General features: G+C 48.5%; 1 protein-coding gene across 14 annotated transcripts in view; it reads right to left on the bottom strand.

Moving 5' to 3' along the window:
• Positions 1–3,492: 3,492 nt before the first annotated feature.
• The window catches only part of Pnpla6 (patatin like phospholipase domain containing 6), a 30,508-nt gene continuing 11,176 nt past the window's right edge, over positions 3,493–22,824 (bottom strand). For 7 of the 14 annotated variants that reach the window (XM_028779801.1, XM_028779803.1, XM_028779805.1 and 4 more), the window contains 19 exons: positions 16,562–16,767; positions 16,172–16,303; positions 15,972–16,095; positions 15,617–15,730; positions 15,365–15,440; positions 13,424–13,564; positions 13,174–13,237; positions 12,428–12,596; positions 12,059–12,241; positions 11,377–11,495; positions 11,008–11,164; positions 10,580–10,696; positions 10,425–10,494; positions 9,862–9,978; positions 5,887–6,188; positions 5,067–5,183; positions 4,806–4,902; positions 4,573–4,682; positions 3,493–3,802 (listed from right to left, as the gene is read on the bottom strand). In XM_028779801.1, coding sequence (XP_028635634.1) covers positions 3,728–3,802; positions 4,573–4,682; positions 4,806–4,902; positions 5,067–5,183; positions 5,887–6,188; positions 9,862–9,978; positions 10,425–10,494; positions 10,580–10,696; positions 11,008–11,164; positions 11,377–11,495; positions 12,059–12,241; positions 12,428–12,596; positions 13,174–13,237; positions 13,424–13,564; positions 15,365–15,440; positions 15,617–15,730; positions 15,972–16,095; positions 16,172–16,303; positions 16,562–16,767 — 2,490 coding nt within the window. In that variant the 3' untranslated portion in view covers positions 3,493–3,727. Of the gene's footprint in view, positions 3,803–4,572; positions 4,683–4,805; positions 4,903–5,066; positions 5,184–5,886; positions 6,189–9,861; positions 9,979–10,063; positions 10,181–10,424; positions 10,495–10,579; positions 10,697–11,007; positions 11,165–11,376; positions 11,496–12,058; positions 12,242–12,427; positions 12,597–13,173; positions 13,238–13,423; positions 13,568–15,364; positions 15,441–15,616; positions 15,731–15,971; positions 16,096–16,171; positions 16,304–16,561; positions 16,768–22,824 lie in introns of all 14 variants that reach the window. The other 7 variants (XM_028779797.1, XM_028779802.1, XM_028779796.1 and 4 more) reach the window with 3 other exon arrangements.

Genomic DNA, 22,824 nt, shown 5'->3' with positions numbered 1-22,824 from the left:
TACCTATGAGTTCTAGGGTCAAGTCTCATATGCTGGGAAGCACTGAGTCGGTTCTCTACCCCTGACCCCGAATTTTCATTTTAATCTGCTTCTTCGTTCCTGAAACTCGGGGATTCTGAGGGTGTGGGCTCTTTGGGGGCTCAGAGGCAACAGCAGAGGGGAATCTTGGTAGCAGTGCAGACAGCACTCTTGCTGTCCGTAGTGCCAATGTCCTAGGACCCTATAGGTTGGTCAGTCTGAAAGATTGTGTCGCTGTGTTTGGAGGAAATAGTTCAACACATGACTTAGTAATTCTACTCCTAGGTGTATCCTGAGAGGACTGTAGGCAGGGGCAGACCAGACACTTTTGCTCAGCAGCATGATTTAAAACAGACAAAAAGTGGAAGTCAATCCAAACGTCCTTCAGTGGATAATGGATGAATAAAATGTTGTCCATTCACATGATGGAACATCACTCAACTCTAAAAAGGAAGGAGTGTTCCGTTCTAAACACACTGAAAATGTGATGCTTGGTGAGATAAGCCATACACAAAAATACACAGGAGGATTCTATGCACAGCAGATCCTCAGAGTTGTCAGACCTACAGACAGGAAATACAGTGCTGGCTGGGTACCAGGGTTTTGGGAGTGTTGAGGATTGGTTCTAATGCTTTGAATTAATCCAGCTCCCAAACCCGGGAATCTGCGTGTACAAACGCTAAAGGTCTGTGTCCCAGATTGGTTTTTCATCAAGCAATAAAGAGCAAACGGCCAATGGTTGGGCAGAAAGACTGAGGCGGGACCTTTAGATTTGTGCTGGCTAGGGACAGGGAGAGAGGAAGGAGGAGAATTGCCGTGATTCGGAGGGAGACGGATCAAATTAAGAGCTGCAGAAGGAAAATGATCCGAAATGTAGGTGAGAAGGAATTTAGAAGGGCTGTCCAGAAGCGTCTTGGGCAGCAAAGACTAGGGGCCGCCCAGCAGGAGCCAGGGCAACAAAGATGAAATATAGAATTAGAGGGTGTTAGGCCAGGAGTACCGGAGGGAAGTGTGTGCTAGCTGTGGCGAGGATTAGAACTGCCTAGCCTTTGGGTTACTCAAGGCATGCCAAAAATTAACTGACGTGGTGTGTGTGTGCGTGTGTGTGTGTGTTTCATTCTCGGATCCAGAGAGCTCCTGGGCAGGTGCAGCGAGGGCGCATGACCCACCGGGAGAAAAGTGGTTAGCATTTACCGCTACTTGGGGGGGCGGGGTGGGGTTCAACTTGGGAAGTTAGAGGTTAGTGGAAACGGAGATTCAGCTTCGGAAGATCAGAAGGTTCTGGAGAGGGACAGTGGAGATGGCTGCACAATTCAAATGAGATAGATGTTGCAAAATTTTACATTTCAAAAATGATTAAGAGGCTGGAGAGGTAGCTAGGCAGTTAAAAGCAGTCGCTGCTTATACTGGGTTGTTTTCTGTCAACATGACACTAACCTAGAGACACCTGGGAAGAGAGAATCATAATTGAAGGAATTGCCTTCCCAGCGTGGGCTTGTGGGCATTTTCTTGCCTGTTAATGATGTAGGAGAGCCCAGCCCAGTGGTGCCTCACCTAGGCAGGTGGGCCTGGTCTGTATAAAAGCAAATGGAGCAGGTCAATGGCCTTTGCTTCTGTCCCTGTCTGCAGGTTCCTGTCCCTGCTTCCCTAGTGATAGAGTATGACCTAACAAACAAACCCTTTCTTTCCCAAGTTGCCTATGGCCATGTTGCTTATAACAGTAAGAGAAACCCAACTAGAACACTGCTTTAACAGAAGACCTGAGTTCAGTTCAGAGCTCACGTGGTTTAGCTCACAACTACCTGTAACTCCAGCTCAAGGGGGAATCTGACACCCTTTTCTGGCTTCTGTGGGCACCTAAATACACGTGCACATATTCCCATGCAGACATATACACATAAGTAAACATATAAATAAAGCTCTTTTTAGAAGATTAAGGTAGGGACCAGCAAAATGTCTCAGGAAGTAAAGGTGCCTGCAACCAAGCCTGATGGCCTGAGTTTGATCCCCAGGTCCCACGGATGAAAAGAGAGAACCAATACCTGCAAGCACTTGTACTCACGAATCATAGCATACATGGGTACAAACACACACACACACACACGCACATCTGGTCCAGCTTGTGGCAAGGCCTTGAATGGAGTCTTAAGGGACCCAGGCCCAGGCTGTAGTCCCATACAATGATATCTGATGAGGCATATGTCATAACCAACTTACTGATCCAGAAACTTGTGTGGTTTCAATGTGAAATGTTCCCCTAGGCTCACGTTTGAAAACTTGTTCTTCAGCTGGTGGTGCTGTTAGCAAGATTGTGACCACTTTAGGAGGAACTGAGTCACTGGAGTCAACCTTAAAGTTTTGAATCTCAGCCCTACTTCCCACCCCATCTCTGCTTCTTGACTGTGGATACAACATGAACAGCCAGCTACCATGTCCTCCATTCCTGGGACTGTAAATCACCCCCATGTTCCCCTTCCTTCCCTCAAGATACTTCTCAGGTATCTCATTACAGCTGCAAGGGGAGTAACTAAGGCCTGTAAGATCTACAGTCACTTTCGATGGCTACCTTTCCAAAGCCTAGGTTGGGGACCCCCTCTCGTCCCCAAGGCAGCATGGTTCAACGACCCAAGCTGGATAAGTAAAAAGAATCCGAGACACATCTTAGGGTCCAGGATAATAGGTTCATTTTGGGAAACCTCCTTTTCTGAGCACATAGTAGGAGCATTTTGGGAAACCTCCTTTTCTGAGCACACAGTAGGAACAATGCTTAGGAGTCACATTAAGGTTTTGATAAGTTGCCTAGACTGAACTTCCTCTGAAGTCCAGGCTGGTCTTGAACTTATGACCTCCTGAGTATCTTGGAATGACAGGCCTTCACCACCAGTCTGACTGAAAGGAAACTTCCAGAAAGTCCCATGTGTGCCCACGTCTTGAGCAGAGACAGTGATCTTTCAGGACTTAGTTTGTAGTATATATTGTCACACATAGCCCCTGCACGGTAGGACTGGGTGAGGTGCAAAGGCTGTGGGAACTTTTTATTTTTCATTTTGTGTGTTTATGAGAAGTAGTACACACAAGAGTGCAGGAAGAGTAGGAGGCCAGAAAAGGACACCAGATCCCCTGGAGCTGGAGTTACAGTCAGTTGTGAGCCACTTGGGGTGAGCGCTAGTAGTCCAACTCAGATCCCCTGGGAGAGCAGAGCACACTGTGCCCCTTCTGAGCTGTCTCTGTAGCCTCTGGCTATAGGGATTTAGAAGGGAGAGTAAGAGGTGCCTGAGACACCCTGGGATCATCCAAAAGCCAGGTAAGAAGAGACAAAGCACGCTCAGAGCTTGTCTGCAGCCGGAGTGCAGCATACCCACATGGGAATTGTAACTGAAGTGGGACAAGCTGTAGACTCCTTCGGACTCAGCCCAACATGCGCGAGCACAGAATGTGGTGAGAAGCCCCAGAAACCCAAAGACAGCACCAGGCTGCTTCGAAAGGGGTTAGAGTTTATTGGGGGAAGGTAACATAGTTGGTCAAAGGTCATCAGTGCAGTTCTGCCCGCCCCTTAGGGACAGAGCAAGTCAGTCCAGTGTGTGGTCCTTGGAGCCAAGGGGGAAGGGCCCAGGGAGTGTCGCAGTATAGCAGCAGGAATAATAGTGTGAACTCCCCCATGGGCCCACCCACAATCCAGTCTAGGAACAGGGGTTTCCTGTCAAGGTCCTCAGGCATCTGCTACTGAGCTGGGAGTCTCCTGAGGCAGAAAGCGTCGTTGTCGGAGTGTGGACTTCTCCTCTTCCTATAGGGACAGGAAAGATATGTGTGTTACCCAGACTGGGTGAATGTCAGCCATGGGATCCACTTTGTGACATCTTCATGATAGCCACAAATAGAGCTGCCCAACCCTTACCACTCAAAACTAGTTTCATCTCAAGCCTTGTTTGATAAATGTCACTTTAGAAACAACCAGTATGTGCATCGTGACACACTTCCTGGCCCAGGGCCATTAACACACTGTGATGGCTAATTTTTTGTCAACCTGACATAATCGTAATACCCTTGGAGTGGAGTCTCAATGAAGTAGTGCCTAAATCAAGTTGTTCTGGGAGCATGTGGTGGGGGTATCTTTCTGCAGTTAATTGTAGTGGGAAGACCTGCCTACTGTAGGTGGCACCATTCCCTACTTAGGGCTGTAGAGTGGGGAAAGACAGCTGACTGTAGGCACACATGCACCTACTGCTGTCTTCTGACTGCAAACCTAACGCCACCAGTTCTCTCAAGCTCCTGCCTCCTTGACTCCCCTGCAAAGACTGAGTGTAACCTTAAATTATGAGATAAATAAACCCTTTCTCTCCTGAGGTTCTCTGAAGAGTATTTTATCACAGAAACAGAAGTAAACCAACGTGGGTTTAGTTTGTTAGTCGTAAGATAGGGAGACATAAATCTCCCACCTCCAAACTTGTGTTCTCATGTCACCCAACACCCCTCCCCCCAAGACTCCATTTAGTTCCTTCCCACTGCACAAGTGATCTGCTGGGACCATGGGATCTTTGAGCTGTCCATTCTTACCACCTCTGAGGCAGTGCTAGGGCTGGCACCCTCAGGGGAGCCCCCTTCATCTCTTGAGCAGTCAGGTCCTGCATCTTCCTCATACTCTGTCAAGCAGTCCGACTCCTCCCCTGGGATGGGAAGTATCAACGTGCAGGTGAGAGACATGGGCTGAGCTGCTATTTCCAGCCACACATGCGCCCCATCTCCAGGCCCAGAACCCCAAACTCTCAAGGGTCCCTTTAGGGCCTCACCATCAGCACAGCCATCAGAGACGTAGCTTGTTGGCGGCTCAATCCGGGACACGATCTCAGCCAAGTCGGTGAAGCCAGAGCTTGGGAAGGCAAGTATCTGTGGGGTGGGTAAGACTTTGGGAGTAGGGATAGTAGGTAGCCCTGAGGGGCTCAGTAAAACCCAGGGATGTATTGGATCATCTGGAGTTTCCAGAAAAGAGGGGCTTGGGGTTCTGGAATCTCTGAGCAAGTTTGGTCCCAGCAGAAGCATCACAGGCTTACATCTGCACGGCGACTCTCGTTAAGGTCTGTAGATCTCCGGTCTGTGAGCATTTTCTCAATGACTTCACCACGGGTCCAGCCTCCAAACACAGCCTTCCCATACTGGTAACCCACATCCTGCAAGAAACAAGGAGGCTGGGACTATGCCTGACACCACCACCTGGCCCTGCAGCTACAAACAGCTTCCTTCAGTATCACCATTTCAGTGCTTGACTTCTGGGAGAGCAGACATCTGAATTAAATCTATTTCAGAGTGATATGTAACATACCTGCCCACAGATTTCCAGTTGTTGTCCCTGCCAGACATTACTAATCAATCTCTTCAAATCTCTTTCCCACTCAGCCCCATGAGGTATTTCAAGTACCAACTAACACAAGATGGTAAAGTGCAGAATTATTTTCAAAGTCTGAAACTATGCATTAATTTCTGAATAGTGTCATGACCCATGTCTACAGTAGACATTAGTCCATTATGGTACATTTTTCCAGTGATCAAAGAGGGACATCAGACATTTTAACTTGGAGCCTCTGGGTAGCAACTACCGATCAATTTCAGTTGATGTGGGCTATGACATGTTTTGCAGGGTCAGTGGCATACAACATATTGCTACATCCCTCTCCAGACCTACGGCAGACATTACTAGCTGATCACCGCTTTCACTCTCCACTTACTAGAAATGACGTTAGAAACCACTGCACAGTGCTTCAGGCAGCACACGCAACAATTTTAGTGCAAACGTAGACTTCAGCCATATCCATGTATCTACTGCAAACATTACTGATTGATCACAGATCTACTTCCCACAGTCCACCTACTCACATAGATCTGGTCAAACTTTCCAAAGTCCATGGTCTTGAAGCAGTCAATGGACGGACGAAGGTACTCGCAGTAGGAGCTGGACTTGACGACTTCCAGCTGCCGCACACAGGACACGTACGCCAAGCGGGACTGGATCTCACCCATGTCTGGAACCTTTACCTTGTCTGCCCAGGGGTTTAGCCGTTTCCACAGCAACCACCAGCCAGACAGGCTGTCCCCGTAGGTGCTGAGATCTGTCTCATCCTGGCTTCCCACGTCGATGGCAATGACTGTTTTGGCTCCCATGCTTCGAGCGATATCGGCTGTGGAGCCAGGAGGTCAGCAGCCTCTCCCAACAGGAGCCCAGCAGGGCAGGGATGCCCAACCCAGTCCCACAGATACCACAATGCAAATGGACACATGAGGTTTGGGGGTGGGGAGCATGCAAACACCATGCTGTCATGCAAATGACATGGAAATGTATGCAAACAAAGCCAAGAGAAGATGGTCCAGTGAGAATGGCAGTTATGTTTGTGGCTGTCTGTCTACATGTCTGTACTGCAGAGTCAACCCCAGCCCAAGGAAATACCTGGCTGTCTATTCAACTCTGTGTAGTATCCATGAGTTTATGTTGCTGGGTATGCATGTCACCGGCACATGCCTGTGTCTGTTTATATCCCTCTTTTCTGAGATCTCATGAGAAGCACTATGTCTTCCTGTGTCTGCATCTCTTGCTAGGCCTGTCTGGAATGAATGTCAGGAAATATCCGTGTGTGTGTGTGTGTGTGTGTGTGTGTGTGTGTGTGTGTGTGTGTATTATGTTCAGGCTGGAGGTTAACATTGTCTTCCTCTATCACCTGACACCTTGAAAAAAAATACTAGGTGACGCACACTTTTAATCCCAGCACTCAGGAGGCATAGAGAGGTAGATCTCTGAGTTCAAGGCCAGTCCGGTCTACAGAGTGAGTTCAAGGACTGTGAGGACTACACAGAGAACGCCTGTCTTAAAAAAACGAACAAAACAAACAAAAGATTTATTTCTGTGTATGTAGGCGTGTGCCTGCATGTGCTTATGTGGATATGTGTACAACACCTGCAGAAGCCAAGAGAGGCACAGATGTCTCTGGAGTTACAGGTAGTTGTGAAGATGTAGGTGCTGGGAACAGAATTTTTTTGTTTTTGTTTTTTTTGTTTTTTCGAGACAGGGTTTCTCTATATAGCCCGGGCTGTCCTGGAACTCACTCTGTAGACCAGGTTAGCCTCAAACTCAGAAATCCGCCTGTCTCTGCCTCCCAAGTGCTGGGATTAAAGGCATGTGCCACCACTGCCTGGCTGGGAACAGAATTTTAAGTCCTTTTCAGGAGTAGTGTACAGTCTTAACTGCCAAGCCTTGTACCTTCTTTTTGTGAGAAAAGGTATCACACTGAATCTGTGTTCATCCGTCCTACCTGACTGGCTGGCCAGTGAGCTCTGGGGATACTCAAGTCTACTTCTACCCCAAAGTGCGGGGGTTATGGATGCCCACCACTGTGACCATCTTTACATGGCTACTGGAATGGAGCTCAGGTTGTGTGTGTGACATCCATAGTGCCACTTTTCCAGCCCTGTATGTGTCTGCATATCCAAGTGTGCCTGTGCACCTGCAGCTCTGTGAACACCTACGTGAGGAACACCTTCGTGAGCTCCATGTGAGGGACTGTGGCAGGGTTTACATGCATGGTACATTTCCGGTGCTGATGGGACCATTGGAAAATGCTTTGACTTCTGCTCTGAGTTTTCATTCCTGTTGTTGTTCTACACCAGAAACTGCAGGAAAGAGGTGGATCACGGGCACAGCTCTCCCTGTGAATCCTTATTCATAAGCCAGGCTCGTGTCTAGAATCCCAAGACTTAGGAAGTGGATGGAGGAGGACTATAAACTCAAGCTCATTCTCAGCTACGTAGCAAGTTGGAGGCCAGTTTGGGTTTAATGATAACAACGAAGTAACTAGCTAACTAACTAAATAACCAACCAACAAATCATAGGGCCACTGAGATGACTCCGCAGGTGGGGCACTAACCAAAGCATTATAACCAGAGTTCAATTCCCAGGACCCACATTTTGGAATGAGAAAAATAACTCCTATAAGTTATTATCCAGCCTCCATGTGTTGTGGTCACACACAAATAAATAAATATGTAATTATAAGTCCTTTATTTGTCAAGTCAAGCACAGGCCCAGATGCACGCAGTGTGCTGTAGCTGGCCAGGTCCTGGCCTATGAGATCGAGTGTGTGTCTGTGTGTAGTCACTTATGTTTCTGGGGTGTACACTTTTGAGACTAAGTTTTTTTTGTTTGTTTGCTTGCTTAGTTTTTGTTTTTTGAAACAGGGTTTCTCTGTGTAGCCATGGCTGTCCTGAAACTCACTATGTAGACCAGGCTGGCCTCGAACTCAAGAGATCTCTGTCTCTGCCTCTGGAGTGCTGTCATTAAAGGTGTGTGTGGCCACCGCCCATCAAGCGAATGAGGTTTTTAGGGTTTCACGTGTGTCTACCTCCCATCTATGCTTGTGAAGTCAGTAGGCATGCTGGGAATGTAGCTCAGTTAGCAGAGTGTCTGTACAGCATGAGAGCCCTGGATTCCATCCCTAGCCCCATGTGAACTGGGCACAGTAGAACACATCTGTCATCCCAGCAGCCCAGAGGTAGAGGCAGGAGGATCAGAAATTCAAGAGCATCTCTGATTACCTATCAGGTTTGAGGCCACCATGAGCTACATGAGATCCTGTCTAAAAAAAAAATAAAAACTTTAAGTTGGTGGATGTGGAAAACTGCTCATCTTGGTCACATAGGCACCTTATTCAATCTACAAGTCTATACATGCATATTCCATAGAGTGTGCAGGGAAGGTGTGGATGAATACACTGGTCAGTGTGGTTAATTACAACTCAAGTATGTGTCTATTCATACATGTGCATGTGTTCTACCTATGTAAGCACCTGAGAGAACAGGTGTGCACATGTACAAGTGTGTTCTCTATGTATGTGCATGTAGAACTAGGCACCAGCTCTTGTTCCTCATATGTCCATCTCTCTGTGTCGACTGTGACACTTGAGAATAGAAAGGCATTTCATTTGTTATTTATTTATAGACAGGGTTTCCTGTAGCTCAGGCTTGTCTGCAACTTGCTCTGTAGCTTAAAATGGCCTTGGATTCCTGAACCTCCTGCTTCAATCTGAACATCCGAATCCTGGGATAACGGGTGTGCAGCATCAGGTCCGGTTTTTTGTAAGCAGGGGATAGAATGTAGAGCTTTGTTCATACTAGGCAAGTTCTCTACCAACTGAGCTATAGCCTACTTTTAATTAACACACACACACACGTAGATAGAGAGAGTACACTTATCTTAGTCACATAGGCACCTTATTCAATCTACAAGTCTATACATGCATATTCCATAGAGTGTGCAGGAAGGTGTGGATGAATACACTGGTCAGTGTGTGTGTGTGAGAGAGAGGGTCTCATGTAGCCCAGGATGGCCTCAAATCTATCATGTAGCTAAGGAAGGCCTTGAACATTTTTTTCTCTTTCTTTCTTTCTTTCTTTCTTTCTTTCTTTCTTTCTTTCTTTCTTTCTTCTTTTTGTTTTTCCAAACAGGGTTTCTCTGTTTAGCCCCTGGGTGTTCTAGAACTCACTCTGTAGACCAGGCTGGCATCGAACTCAGTAATCCGCCTGCCTCTGCCTCCCAAGTGCTGTGATCACAGGTGTGTGCTACAGTGTCTGACTTGTGTACTTTTCAAATGTCCATGTTACTGTCCACATACACTCACACATCTGTATGCATGAATGTATGCACGCACGTGTGTCAGTCTCTATCCCTGTGTGAGCTGTGTGTGTGTCCCCTTGAGCGTTTCCATCCATATGGACCTGTCCCTTCTAGTCTGTGTGTGCAGATGTCAGCGTGGTCACGTGCCTGTCGACAAACGTCCATGCAGATGTGAGTGGGCAGCCACTTGCCTGGCAGGTTGTTGATGTAGCCACCGTCCATGAGCAGGTGCCCATCCTTCGGGTCGCACAGCGGGGGCAGGTAGCCCGAGAGCGTCATGCTGGCACGCACATACCGCCACAGGGAGCCTGCCCGGTGGGATACACAGACACAGACACGCACAGACACGCTCAGACACACTTGGAGGCCCGGCCAGCCTGTGGGCTCGCTGACCTGGAACGTTGTTAACGTAACACCCGTCCACCAGCAGGTGCCCGTCCTTGGGGTCGCAGAGTGGGGGCAGGTAGGGACAGTAGGAGGCACTGGCCCGGACGTAACGCCACACGCAGCCTGTGGGGGATGGCGGGAGGGGGTGAGGTGCCCGACAAGCCTCCTGGCTCCCCACCTCTGAAAATGGACATACCTGGGGACTTCGGGACATTAGTGGGTGACGGTTAGTGATCGGTGGACGGGCCCAGGTGGACGGTCACTTGTGTTAACAACGTCCCAGATGCTCAGCTGCCCCTCCCCTACACCCCATCCCCACACATCTGGCCAACATGGTTGTAGCAGGGCTTGGCAGGATGGCACCCACCATCTTTGTGGACACGCATGGCGGAGGCAGTGATGTCTGTGGTCACATTGAAGTAAGGCAGCCACAGGTCCTGGGAAGGGGTGAGAACCAAAGTAGAAGAGGGTGGAAGACCCATGGGAAGAGGCAGCAGGGCCAGGCGTACGGGATGGACATACCTCAATCTGCTTGTCCTGGAAGACACGGTGGATACTTCGGTTAAAGGCCGAGCCAGTAAACATGGAGGTGACAGGATACGTGAGGTCCAATACAGGCTCCAGTACAGAAGTCATGCTCTAGGAATCAAATCAAGAGGAGTTGCTTAGTCACGGAGAGATGATTGCTCCAGGAATACCCACCCCCGCACACAGGGCTTGTGAGTGTCACTCAATACCATGATTGCTCTAGTTGGAGTTTGGGGACTAGAGTCGTTGGCTAAGAAGTCACACAGGGCTCATCCAAGGATATTTCTGTAAGAATCTAGGCAGAATTTCCTGAGTACAGGAGCCCTACCCACACTACCAGCTCAGGCTATGGCATCTTCACAGGTTCCCTGTGCTTCTTGGGCCCTGCAACCCCATCTCCTCAGACCCCTCATAAAACACACCTTGGCCCACTCCCGGGCTCGTTGTTTAGTACGGCTGGCGCTGCGTTCCTCTGCATACAAGGCCCCAATGAAGGAACCTATAGATGTGCCTCCTACGAGGTCGACTGGGACCCCTGCCTCCTCTAATGCCTTCAGCACCCCAATATGTGAGCAGCCTCTGCAGAATAGAAGGGACCCGGTGACAAGCTGGGGATCTGCAGGGACATACCCCCAGGAATTCTCTTGTTCCCACTTCCCCTCCTGGAAAAAAAACTGGAACCAGGCTGTGGGGGTGTCTCCCAGGTAATAAGCTCCACCCCTTACACATCCTGGTCCTACCCCTTGGGACACAGTAAGGAAGCTGTGTCTTTGAATATGCCCATTCCTTACCTGGCTCCGCCCCCACCCAGCACCAGAGCAATAGTGTTTCCTGTGAGCACTCGTGCCAAGCGGGAGAAGTCGCTGTGCCGGTCTGCACGCCTGGAGAAGACCTTCTCATACAGCTCATGCTGGGATCCGGGAGAGAATAAAGATGCATCAGACTGAGGCAACAGAGAACAAGTCTAGGGATTCACTCAGGCACATACTGGTCTTTGCTACTTAGTCCCGCCCCCCTCGCAATTGGTTCAGTCTCTGTCTCAGCTCCCTAAGTCTTGCTCCTAGAGAAGGGTAGCCTCCTAGGGCCTTTCCAGGCCCTGCCCAAGCACTGGTCCTGCCCCACTGTGGAGCATGCTGTACCCCTAAACTACAACCTTTGGCAGATGCACAAAAGGCCACCCAAGGTGGAAGAGGGCGTGGCATCAAGCCACGCCCACAAGCGAAGGGGTGTGTCCTCAGGTGGCGTGCCACTCAGGGCTTTTCTTCAAGCCTCCCCCAAACCTCAGTCCCAGAAGGAAGAACAGTTATTCTCAGGCGTCAACGCCCACTGGAGGGGAAGTATCCCTCAAACCACACTCCTAAGCAGAGGTGTGCTTCCTAAGGCTCCTCCTCTTCATGCCACACCCCAACCCCATCCCTTAGGTAGAAGAGGGAGTGTTCCCCTGGGTTCAGTTTTTAGGTTCTCAGCCCTTACAAGTTTAGCTGGGCTGCGCCGTGAGAAGAGGCGGCGAGGACAGCGCAGGTGCAGGTGGCCCGAGCACCAGCTGCGCATGTTGAGCCACTCTACAGTGCGTGTGGGACCAGGGCCTTCCTCCCGGTGCAGCAAAACCAGTTGCTTCAAGGCGCGTACGGCAGTGTTCTCCAGCATTTGCTCCAGCTATGGAAGACAACAGGTGGAGGTCATCGATACCTTCCCCACCCACACCTGACCGAGCTCAGCTCCCTCACAGAACACCAGCACGAGTGTACATGGCCTCATACAGGCACAGAAAGTCAAGGGATGAGATCCTGAGGGGAAGACTGACGTGTATGTGTGGGTAATCGGTGTATATACTCTCCAGACCTGACCAACAGTGGGTTCCTGGTCTCCCAGGCCCACAATGAGGATGCAGTCGGCCTGGCGTAGGCAACGGACGGTCCAAGGCGTCAGGGATGTGTCAGTTTGGTAGAGCACAATGCGATGGGCATCTTCCTGCTGGGCCAGCCACCCCGACAGCCGGAATTCTTGAATGCTGGGATAAAATGAGGGAGTGTCATCTTGGAGCTGGCCTGGAGTCCCGCATCCTCTCCCAATAGAGAGACAGTGCAATCCTACTGTTCGGATTATTTAGATAATTCCAGGTCCCAGCAATTAAAATTCATGCCAAAGCAGGGAGTAGGGGTTTGGGGGTAGGGGTGTTGAACTGGGGACTCAGGTGTTGCAAAGGCATATGTATATTTATTTTCACATATATTTGTTTTGCATTACTTTGCCACATGAAATCCTCACCAACAATGTTAAAGCTAAAGAACCAGGGAATCAAGTTACAAAGAAAAAAACCCAAACTATTAAACAAACAAACAAACAAACAAACCTCATAATATTTTAAGTATGCTTTGAGCCACAGTCATAACTCTGAGAGCTGCATGTGGCCCCTGGGTTTCCAGTTTGACAGCCCTGCTACCAAAAGGGATTTGCTCACACCATCTCCCTATTGATCCCACAGACAAGACTCCTCGATTCAGAAGCCTCGTTCTCCAACCCAATCTGAAAGACTCTCCAATACAGGCCTTCCACCCTTCCAGCCCTGCTGCCCAGCCCCCACACACCTATCCAGCGCTGAAGCCCCCAGGCGTGCCCGGATGATGTCACTGTTAAGGAGGAGCGTGGGACCTAGTGGCAGTTGAGGAATGGAAGTTAGAAACCTAGTTTGACGCTTCGGAGGCCTCTCCTAGAGCAGAGTATTTGTCACCCATCCCTGTGGCTTACGATCCCTTTCCCGAGCACCCACCACCCACTCGCTCACCCACCACTTAGTATGGATGACACATGGTTCCACCGGACAGCTTCCCCACTCACCAATAGCCTGCAGAGCATGCTGGAGTTCCAGAGTAAAGGCCATCATGGGCACCTCCGCACACACGGGGAGGATAGCTACAGTGGACAGATTGCTGGCTGGGTTGGTGAGTTCTGAGTGCTGCGGAACACTGAGCCCGGAGCCTGCTGAGACACCAATCACAGATCGATGAGCAACTCTGTGTTTGGAGAGGTATCCTCTTTCTCCCCACCACCTCCTCTTCTTCCCCACCTCTTTTCCTCACAGCCCCCCCATGCCCTTTTTCGTCCTTTTCATCCCCCTCTATCCCTGACTTTTGTCCCCCAGCCTACAGCTTCTCACTGCTCTGAGCTATGATAACACTATACGGAGGCCATTTTCTTGTTAAGACTTGGCCAGCACCCTTCACTCTGGGCCTTCAGCTCAGCGAGCCCCATTTTGCAATTTTGTTGTTCTTTTCTGAGACATGGTCTCACCTAGCTGACCTTGAAATCCGGCCTCCTGCATCCAACCTCTTAACTGCTGGGATAACAGACATGTTCTACTATACCCAGCTACCCACTAGGCAATGTTAGAACCATTCAAATCCACTGTGCCTGTGCTCCCATCCCATCCTGACTCAGGCTACTACGTCCCAACACTGACTTAGACAAGAACATTCTTGTGCCTCCGTGACATATCATTTGTCAGTTTTTCAGCTAACAGCCTACATGGAGTCACCATTCCCATCTCTGGCCCAGGCCTCACTCTGGACTTACTGGTTGGTTCTTCTCTCCCATAGGACAACCTTAGCGAACTCGGATACTTTCCAGGGCCCTTCTTTCCCATCTTACTCCTTGCCATGGCTCAAAAGCACCAAACCCTGGACTGGGGCTACAGGTCCAGTGTTTGACTTAACACGCACGAAGCTCGGGTTCCATCCACAACACAACCGATGTGGTGGCATACGCTTGTCGTCTAAGCACTCAGAAGGTAGAGGCAAGAGCATCATAAACTCAAGGCCAGCCTGGGCTACACAAAACAGAACTCCAAGCCACCAAACCTTCATACTTCTCCTCCACATCTAGCTTTAGGTAAACTGTGACGGCTCAGCCCACAGTCCTCAGAAATTGTCCTTCGATCAGTGTTTCTCTCCGGCTTTCTGCCTGCAGCCCTGAGTAATTACCTTGCTTTGTTTCCCTCCGTGCTTACCAGCTCCTCACACTGGGGTCTTTATGTGTGTTTTAAAAATTAAGTCTTTCCTACATACGTGACTTTCCTGAACGTGAAGGTTATGTGGAGGAAAGGTTAACCAAAACGTAGACGCTCAGGTGTGTTTGGTGGCATGGCTTGAACAGACTGTACCATGATGTATTCACAGAAACTACACTGCAGTATAAACAACCACATTTCCTAGTAGGCCAGTTTAACTTCGGAAGCCATTTATTTCCCAATGTGCCCTAGTGCCATATGCCACCCATGAGCTCTTTTGTTATTGTATTGTGATTCTTTCTCAGGATACTCATGTGACTCCATTGGGACCAGGATCCAACCTCCCTGCTGAAGAATCTCCCCCACCCCGCCCCCATGGACCTGAGAGAAGGCTCAGCAGGTAAAGATGCTGCTTTAAAGCCTGATGTCCTGACTTGATCTACAAGATCCACATGGTGGAAGGAAGAAAACCGCATCCCTCTGACCTTCACACATGTGTGTGCAGTTGCACTCTCGAGTGCACTAACGATAAATAAGTAGTAAAAATGTTGCCCTTACTTTAAAAAAAAAATTCCTCCTGCTAAGACTTTAGACCATTTAACAAACTGCCTAGAAACAAGGACTACATTTCCCAGCAAACACTAAATCCAACTTCCTGTTCCAATCCTGCCTCTACTAAGATTTACAGTTGAACTCATCATGCCATTTGATAGCTTATTCAAGGCGCACCAGACTAAATCCCCCAGTATGCCCCGAGGCTGTCAAACTCTCACCTGGAAAGGGTCCTTGCAACTGCTGCAGATTGCCTAGAATTTTCTGGCTTAGCAGATGAATAAGGCGGGTCACGACCTAAGGCAGAGGGTTGGGAAAGGGGAAGAGAATGGTGTTCAGTGAGAAGGAAAGGTCCCATCTTTGTTTCCTTCACCTAGGAGGCTAGAAATCCCATTACTTGGGCTGCACCCTGTCTAGGGCACCCTGGCACACGGGAGGTCCCGGCCCCTTAGGTCCGCAATCAGAAGATGTACCTGTGGGTACCGACGTTTGATGTGGCCTAAGGTGCCCTCAGGGAGCTTGGCCAGCTCTGTGTCTCGCACAGCGTGTACGGTGGTGGCTCGTGGCTGCCGGGTCAGTGCCTCCACCTGGGATACAAAATAAGAAGTCACCCAGGTGATCATGGGGACCTGAAGAGGCACAGAGGGTGGAGTCCAGACTCCTCACCCACTGGGCTGATTGCTTCTGACTCGCAAGAATGAGCCAGGGGAGAGGTCTGGGTTGGTGCTAAAGTTGGGGTTGTGTTCTCCAATCCCATCAGATTACTCCGATGATGTGCACATAGGTGAAGGGCCAACTATGCTGGAGAGATATGGGGGCTGCCCTTACCACACCAATGAGATCCCCTCGGCCATACTCCCCAACTAGCTCCTTCTTGCCGCTGCCTCGTTGGATGACACTGCGGAGCCGCCCATTGAGTACAATGTAGGTGCAGTCTGAACGGTCTCCCTGCCTGGGGTGGGCGAAGAGTGCAGAGTCAGACGAACTGTAGACACGGTTTGAACAGTGAGGAAGGATACGGGTGGTACCTGTAGAGCGCGCGACCAGCCTCCACCGCTGTCCAGTCAATGGCAAAGTCCATCTGGCGCACGAAGGGGGACATCCTAGCGGCCACCGTATGAGCTGCACTCAGCACCACACTGGGCTGTGCACGCATGATCCTGAAAAGCAGAAAGGGATGTGGACAATGCCTTCTTGGGGCACATTAAAAGAAATGAAAAAAAATGGGTGTTGGTGTGGGAGTGAAACAAAGAATTCACATCTGCCCTAGATGGCGTTGGGAGGTCTGATTTGGGGGAGCTACGTCCTAGTCTTCTAGAATGGGGTGGGGGAGTATGTTTTGGTCTCTTCCCCCTTAGAAAAAACTAACTGGGCTTCGGTCATCTAGGCACCATACCTAGCCCGTATCCAAGCCTTACTCATAGAAGTCGGATTTGGAGATCCGCAGGAAGGTGCAGTCTCTCTGGGCACGGAGTGTGAAGATGAGGGGTTCCCCAGTGAGCACTGCCAGTTGTCCCACCAGCTCCCCTGGCTGTGCCACAAACAGGCACACTTCCTCAGCCTTGTCAATCATGCGTTGGTACACGTGCAGGCAGCCCCAGAGCACAAAGTGCAGGCTCACATCCTGTGGGGGAGAGAGGTTGGGGAATGAGATGAGCCAGCCATAGAACTTCTCCTCTAAACTCAGGTTAGTGCACCTCACAAGAAAGCTTGAAAGAGTGTTAAGAAGAAAAGGCTACGGATACCACCTATGGTAAAGAGCTTGCCTAGGGCACAAGAAGCCTTGGCTTTCATCTCTGCTGCCACATACACAGACATGGTGTTGCACATTATAGTCCCAGTACTTAGCATTCTGGAAGCTGAGGTAGACATGCATGTGGAAAAGGGTTCAAGGTCACCTTTGACTACATAGCAAGTTTGAGACCACTCTGGGCTATCTGAGACCCTGTCTCAACAGCACAAGTAAAAGAAAGAGAAAGAGTAAAAACCAAGCAAGCAGCCAAGTGTGGAGAGTCACACCTACAATTCTAGCACTTGTGAGGCTGAGACAGGAGGACAGCTTGAGTTTGAAGCCAGCCAGATGTACATAGGAAGGCCTTGTCTCAGAAATAAGATGGAATAAAACAAAACGAAAGAGGGTGTAGCACAGTTGATAGAGTGCTTGCTTAGCGTGTCAGAGGCCCCGGATTCCTACCACCAGAAAAGGGGGGGGGGGTGTGAGGAGGAGAGGGATGCATAGCTCTCAACTCAAGGTCATCCTCAGCCACAAACCCAGTTCAAGACCAGCCTCAGATATGTGACAGCCTGCCATAATTTAAAATGTGGCTCACTAGAGCGATTTCATAACATAGATGAGGCCTAGCGTTCCATCCCCAGCCCCAGATGCACAGGTGTCTTGGTGAATATCAGTAATCCTCATGATCAGAGAATGCAAGGGTGGGAAAAGAGAAAGACTGGATATGAGCAATCAGTCTTTGCATGATGTCCAATGTAATTGTTCCTAGGACACCTTGTGGATACCAAAATTCTCAAAACTTAATTAACCTGGACAAAATGGTACTGGATTTGCATAGAAAATACATATCCTGTACATATCACACAGGAGACTCCTGCAGTCTCCTGCAGACTTTTCTGGGCAACGATTTATATTCTAATATGTAGAAACTGCTACACTGTAGTGCTTAGGAAGTGTTGTGCCTGTCCAGTATAGACATACTAGTCTTAAGCGTATCTATACTTTGTTTGTTTTCTCTTCTAAGACAGGGTCTCACTATTACTTGTCTGACCTGAAGTGCTATGTACACCTAGCTGGCCTTGAATTCTAGAAATCCACCTATCTCTGCTTCTAGAGTGCTGAGATTAAAGGCATGTGCTGCCATGTCCAGCTTTTTTTTCTAAGATGTATTTTTATTTTATGTGTATGAGTGTTTGCTTGTGTATATATATGCATACAATGTGCCTGTCTGGTGCCTTCACAGTCCAAAAGAGGGCAATGGACCCCCTGGATCTGGAATTCCAACAGTTGTAAGTTATGTGGGAGCTAGGAGTTGAACATGTGTCCTTTGGAAGAGCAGCAAGTGCTCTTGAGCCGTCTCTCCAGCCACACCAAATCATTTTCAGTCCTTGTTGGTTCAACTCTACAGACAGGATGATCTTATGTAAGTATTTACACCAGAATCTATACTGAGGACAGACACTACTAATGGATCACGGAATTCTTAGCCTAGATTAAGGCCTATGAATTCTTTTAAAAATAAACCTAACTGGAGGCTGTAAAAGCCTACACAGAGCCAGGCCTGTGACAGATGCCTGTAAGCCCTGCACTTCAGAGGAAGAAAAAGGAGGACGAGAAAGGCCACTTAAGCCATGTAGAGAGTTCAAGATCACTCGGCTACTTGAAAGAGCTCAAGGCCAGCCTGGGCAAGTGAGATCCTGTCTCACAAAAATAAAACAGAAGCATTTATGGAGACAGGAAGATTAGCGACTGCCAGGCCTGTGGTGAGAGGTTGGTAGCTAAAGGAGTGAGATCTTTTCAAGGTGATCAAATGTCTTAAAACTGATCCCGCAACTCATTGAATGTACGAGAACTCAGCAAAGTGTGCACTTTTAAACAGGAAAACTGTATGAGATATGAACTACGATTCAGTAATGGGACCCCCTTGAAAAGATCCTCTTTGGGGCTTTTGCCATGACTCAGAGTAAAGGCCCTTGCTTGCGCCCAAGAAAAATTCAATCCCTGGGCCCCACACAGTGGAAGGAGAGAAGTAACTTCCAAAGGCTGTCTTCTGATCAACACGTATGTGGTGTGGCATGTATGCCCACATATATACTCACATACAAAAAAGAAGGAATAAAGAACTTTAGAGCGGTAAGTCTCTGTTGCTCCTGTGTAACTATTCCATCTGACCCCCAACTGCTTTTGTTTTCTATATGGAGCATATTTCTTTCCATCCCAAGATATTTAAAGTATTTTTCTTTTTTCACCTCCCCTCCCACCCAGGGCTGAGGTTCGAACAGTTTTCAGCCAGGCATGATGCTGAAGTCAGCACTCAGGAGGCAGAGGAAAGAGGGGTTCTGGTTCAGGGCCAGCTTGGACTACACAGTGAATTCTGGGCTAGCCTGAGCTACTTGGGGACTCTGCATCAATAGGCAAGATGGCTCATGTGGTAAAGGTACTTGCTGCCAAGCCTGACAACTTGAGTTCAATCCTAGGTCTCACATGGTGAAAGGAAAGAACAGGTTCCTCCAAGTTGTCCTCTGTCTTATACATTGCATGTACACACACACACACAGAGACACACACACAATGTGTAGAAAGAAAAGATTCCTGGACATTCAAAGGCTAGGCAGTGTCACCCCAGGACCTTTGCACAATTTGCTTTCTATCTAAATTGAACTTCCCTCCGTGTATACCTAACTAATTTCCTCACCCTACCTCCTTCGCTGGTGGTCAAATCCTTAGAGGCACTGCCCTGTTTAATCCAGTCTTTGTAGTGCCAAGAACGTGCTCATTGAAGCTCTAAGCTCTGAGTTTACAAGGATTTATATGCACCTCTGAGTGACGCCCATCAGAACCGCTGACTCTCTTACCAAAGACACACCATGATTTCTTACCTCTGCCTAGCAAGTAGGACAGGATCTTCGACACGGCAGATGCTCAGTAAATGTATCTCTCTTTGGTGGTTAGCCTGGCCATCAAGACAAACTCCAGCCCCACCCCTTTATAAATGAGGAACTGAAACTACCCAGAGATGGGAAGAGTTTTCTCTATCAACCTCACCAACCTGTCTGATGCCAAAGAACCAACAGTGCTGAGAGGGCAAAGTAAAATACACATACATGCCAGAACCTTCTAAGACAATTTCCAGGTAGTGTGTGGATTACGTATGAGCATTACTAAAATCAGGCTATGGCTCGTTCCTGAACTGGGAGCATGTGTGTGCACAGGTGTATATGAAAGCCAAAGGGACAGCCTCGGGTATTATTCCTCAGGTGCTGTCCATCTTTTTGTTGCTCTTTGTTTGAGACAGGGTCTCATTATGTGTCCTTGGCTGGTCTAGAACTCACTGTGAAGGGCCAGGTTGGCCTCATACTCACAGAGATTATCTGCCTTTGCCTCCAGAATGCTGGGGTTAAAGGCGTGTGCCCCTGCACCTGGCTCACTTAGTCTTCTGGTTTTTGAGACAAGGTTAACACTGGGACCCAGTGCTTGCTTAGGTTAGGTTGCTGCTCTCTCAGGTTATAAGCATTACCCTGTTTTTTCATGTGGGTGCCAGGGACTCGAACTCCAGTCCTCGGGATTACATACCAAGTACTTTACCAATGAGCTGCCATTGATTGCCATCCCTAGATTAGGGACATTTCAGTGCAGAACTTCTTGGAGCCTTGAACAAGCTAATGAATTCACTCAGAATTTCAAAGAAAGGATAAAACAGCAGTTTTCAAAACCTGTTTCACCAGATCCCTTATTATAATATAGGCTAAGAATGACTTACTCAAAGTGCTTGGGACTAGAAGTGTTTTGTATTTTGAATTTTCCCCCTGTATTTTGGAATATTTGCAGAAGAAAAATGAGGTATCTTGGTGACAGGATACAGGTCTAAAGAGGTGTTATTTTTGTCTCATATATACCTTACACGCATAACCTTCGGATAATGCTTTTTAGTTTACTTTTTAGAAATACTGTCTTTTAGAGCCCAAGCTGGCCTTACTCTTGCTATGTAGTTGAGTAGGACCTTGAACTCTCCCAATCCTCCTGCCTCTACCTTCCTAGTGCTGGGATTACAGGCAAATACCACTACATCAGCCTTGAATGTTACTGTGGGAATGTGGTCCTAGGGATGAAACTATCCTTGTGCTTACAAAGCACACACAGTTCCAACTAAGTCACTCTTCCAACCCCCTTCAGGGTAATTTCATACATTACGTTTACTGTTTCTGTTTGACTACAGTCTATCCCAGGTCAGGTGTGGACTTCCCTACTTATGATATCATGTCAACACAAGGTTTTAGATTTGGGAGCACTGTGGATTTGACATTTTCTATTACGGATGCTGAGCCTTAAAGATGATACAGAACCCTCAGTTGGGAAGATTCTTGTGTACGACAGGGTTTTCCAGTGTTGACACTATTGATAACTTTAGTTTGGATGATTCCTTCCACTGACTGGGGATTCTAGGATCCTGGGATAAGGAGCAAACACATGATTCTCAAGTTATAACAATCAAAAATTGGACAGGGTATGTGCACTAGCAACAGTGACGTAGTGCTGAGAGTGTATAGTACTATTGTAGGGGACCCAAGTTTGCTTCCCAGGACCAATGTAGACCTCAACTACAACTGCTCATAACTCCAGATCCAAGGCAATCTGATGCCTCTGGTCTTACTTACGTGCAAATACCAACATACATTATTTAAAAAAAAAAATTTGACACAGTCTTACTATGTAGACCAGGCTGGCCTGCCTCTGCCTCCTAACTATGGCACTAACAGTGTGTACCAACACTCAATTAAAATAAATATATTCACTTTTTAAATGCTGGAGCAGTGAGGGTGAGCTGTGGTAGAGGTAGAGCACTTACCTTGCATGTGCAAAGGTCCTAGGCTGTATAACACACACACACACACACACACACACACACACACACACACACACACACACACACACTGTACTGGCTCATTTTGTGCCAAACTAACACAAGCTAGAGTCATCAGAGAAAAAAACGGCCTCACTTGAAGAAATGCCTCCATGAGATGCAGCTGTTATGCAGTTCCTCAATTAGTGGTCAGTGGAAGAGGGCTTAGTTCACTGTGGGTGGGGCCATCCTTGGGCTGGCGAGCCTGGCTTCTCTAAGAAGGCAGGCTGAGCAAACAAGAGGAAGCAAGCCGGTAAGCGGCATCCCTTCATGGCCTCCGCATCAGCTCCTGACTTCAGGAGCCTGCCCTGTTTGAGTTCTTGTCCTGACTTCCTTCAGTAATGAACAGCAAATAGGGAAGTGTAAGCCAAACAAATCCTTTCCTCCCCAAAGCTGTGTGACCTCACTTCTTCAGTTCATCTACCTGGGACCACACCGGACTGGCATCAGACTCCTCTGACTTCCTTTCTTGAAAGGAGCCCGTGCCTGCTATGAGCAGCAGAGGGGAAGACAGAACACCCCCATCGAGTGACAGAACCTCTTAACTAGACAATAGGGAGCACACCCCACTTGACCACCCCCAGCTGCAGTCCAGGTTCTCAGTATTTCTACCTCATTGCTGGCATCGACTGTCACTAAGAACACACCAAGCTATAAGGCCCTGTAAAGCTTTTCCTGGGCTGTCACCTTTGCACTGATTCAAGGAGCTGATTGATTCTTATTATTATCTTCATTCTCATAGACTGAGGAAGCTGAGAACTTTCTAGTCTTTGCCCAGAGTCACACAGGGAATTGGAGACAAAGTGTGGGTTTCAACTCAAGGGTTGGGAACTGGCTCAGCTATTAAAGGACTTGCTACTAAAGTGTGAGGATCATAGTTCAGAGCCTACATAAATGTCAGGTGGACACAGCAGACCACCTGTAATTCCAACCTCAAGAGGACACTGGATTGCCAGCACAAGCTAGCCAGAGACGAAGTGTATTGGTGAACTCTGTGTTGGAATGGAGGTGTTGGTGGAGGACAATTCCTGACATCTATCACGAGC

This window comes from Grammomys surdaster, unplaced genomic scaffold (assembly GCF_004785775.1).
Source record: "Grammomys surdaster isolate TR1022 unplaced genomic scaffold, NIH_TR_1.0 362, whole genome shotgun sequence".
NCBI classification, from domain to species: domain Eukaryota; kingdom Metazoa; phylum Chordata; class Mammalia; order Rodentia; family Muridae; genus Grammomys; species Grammomys surdaster.
The sequence above is the reverse complement of the archived record's forward strand: the minus strand, read 5'-3'. Positions and strand labels throughout refer to the sequence as shown.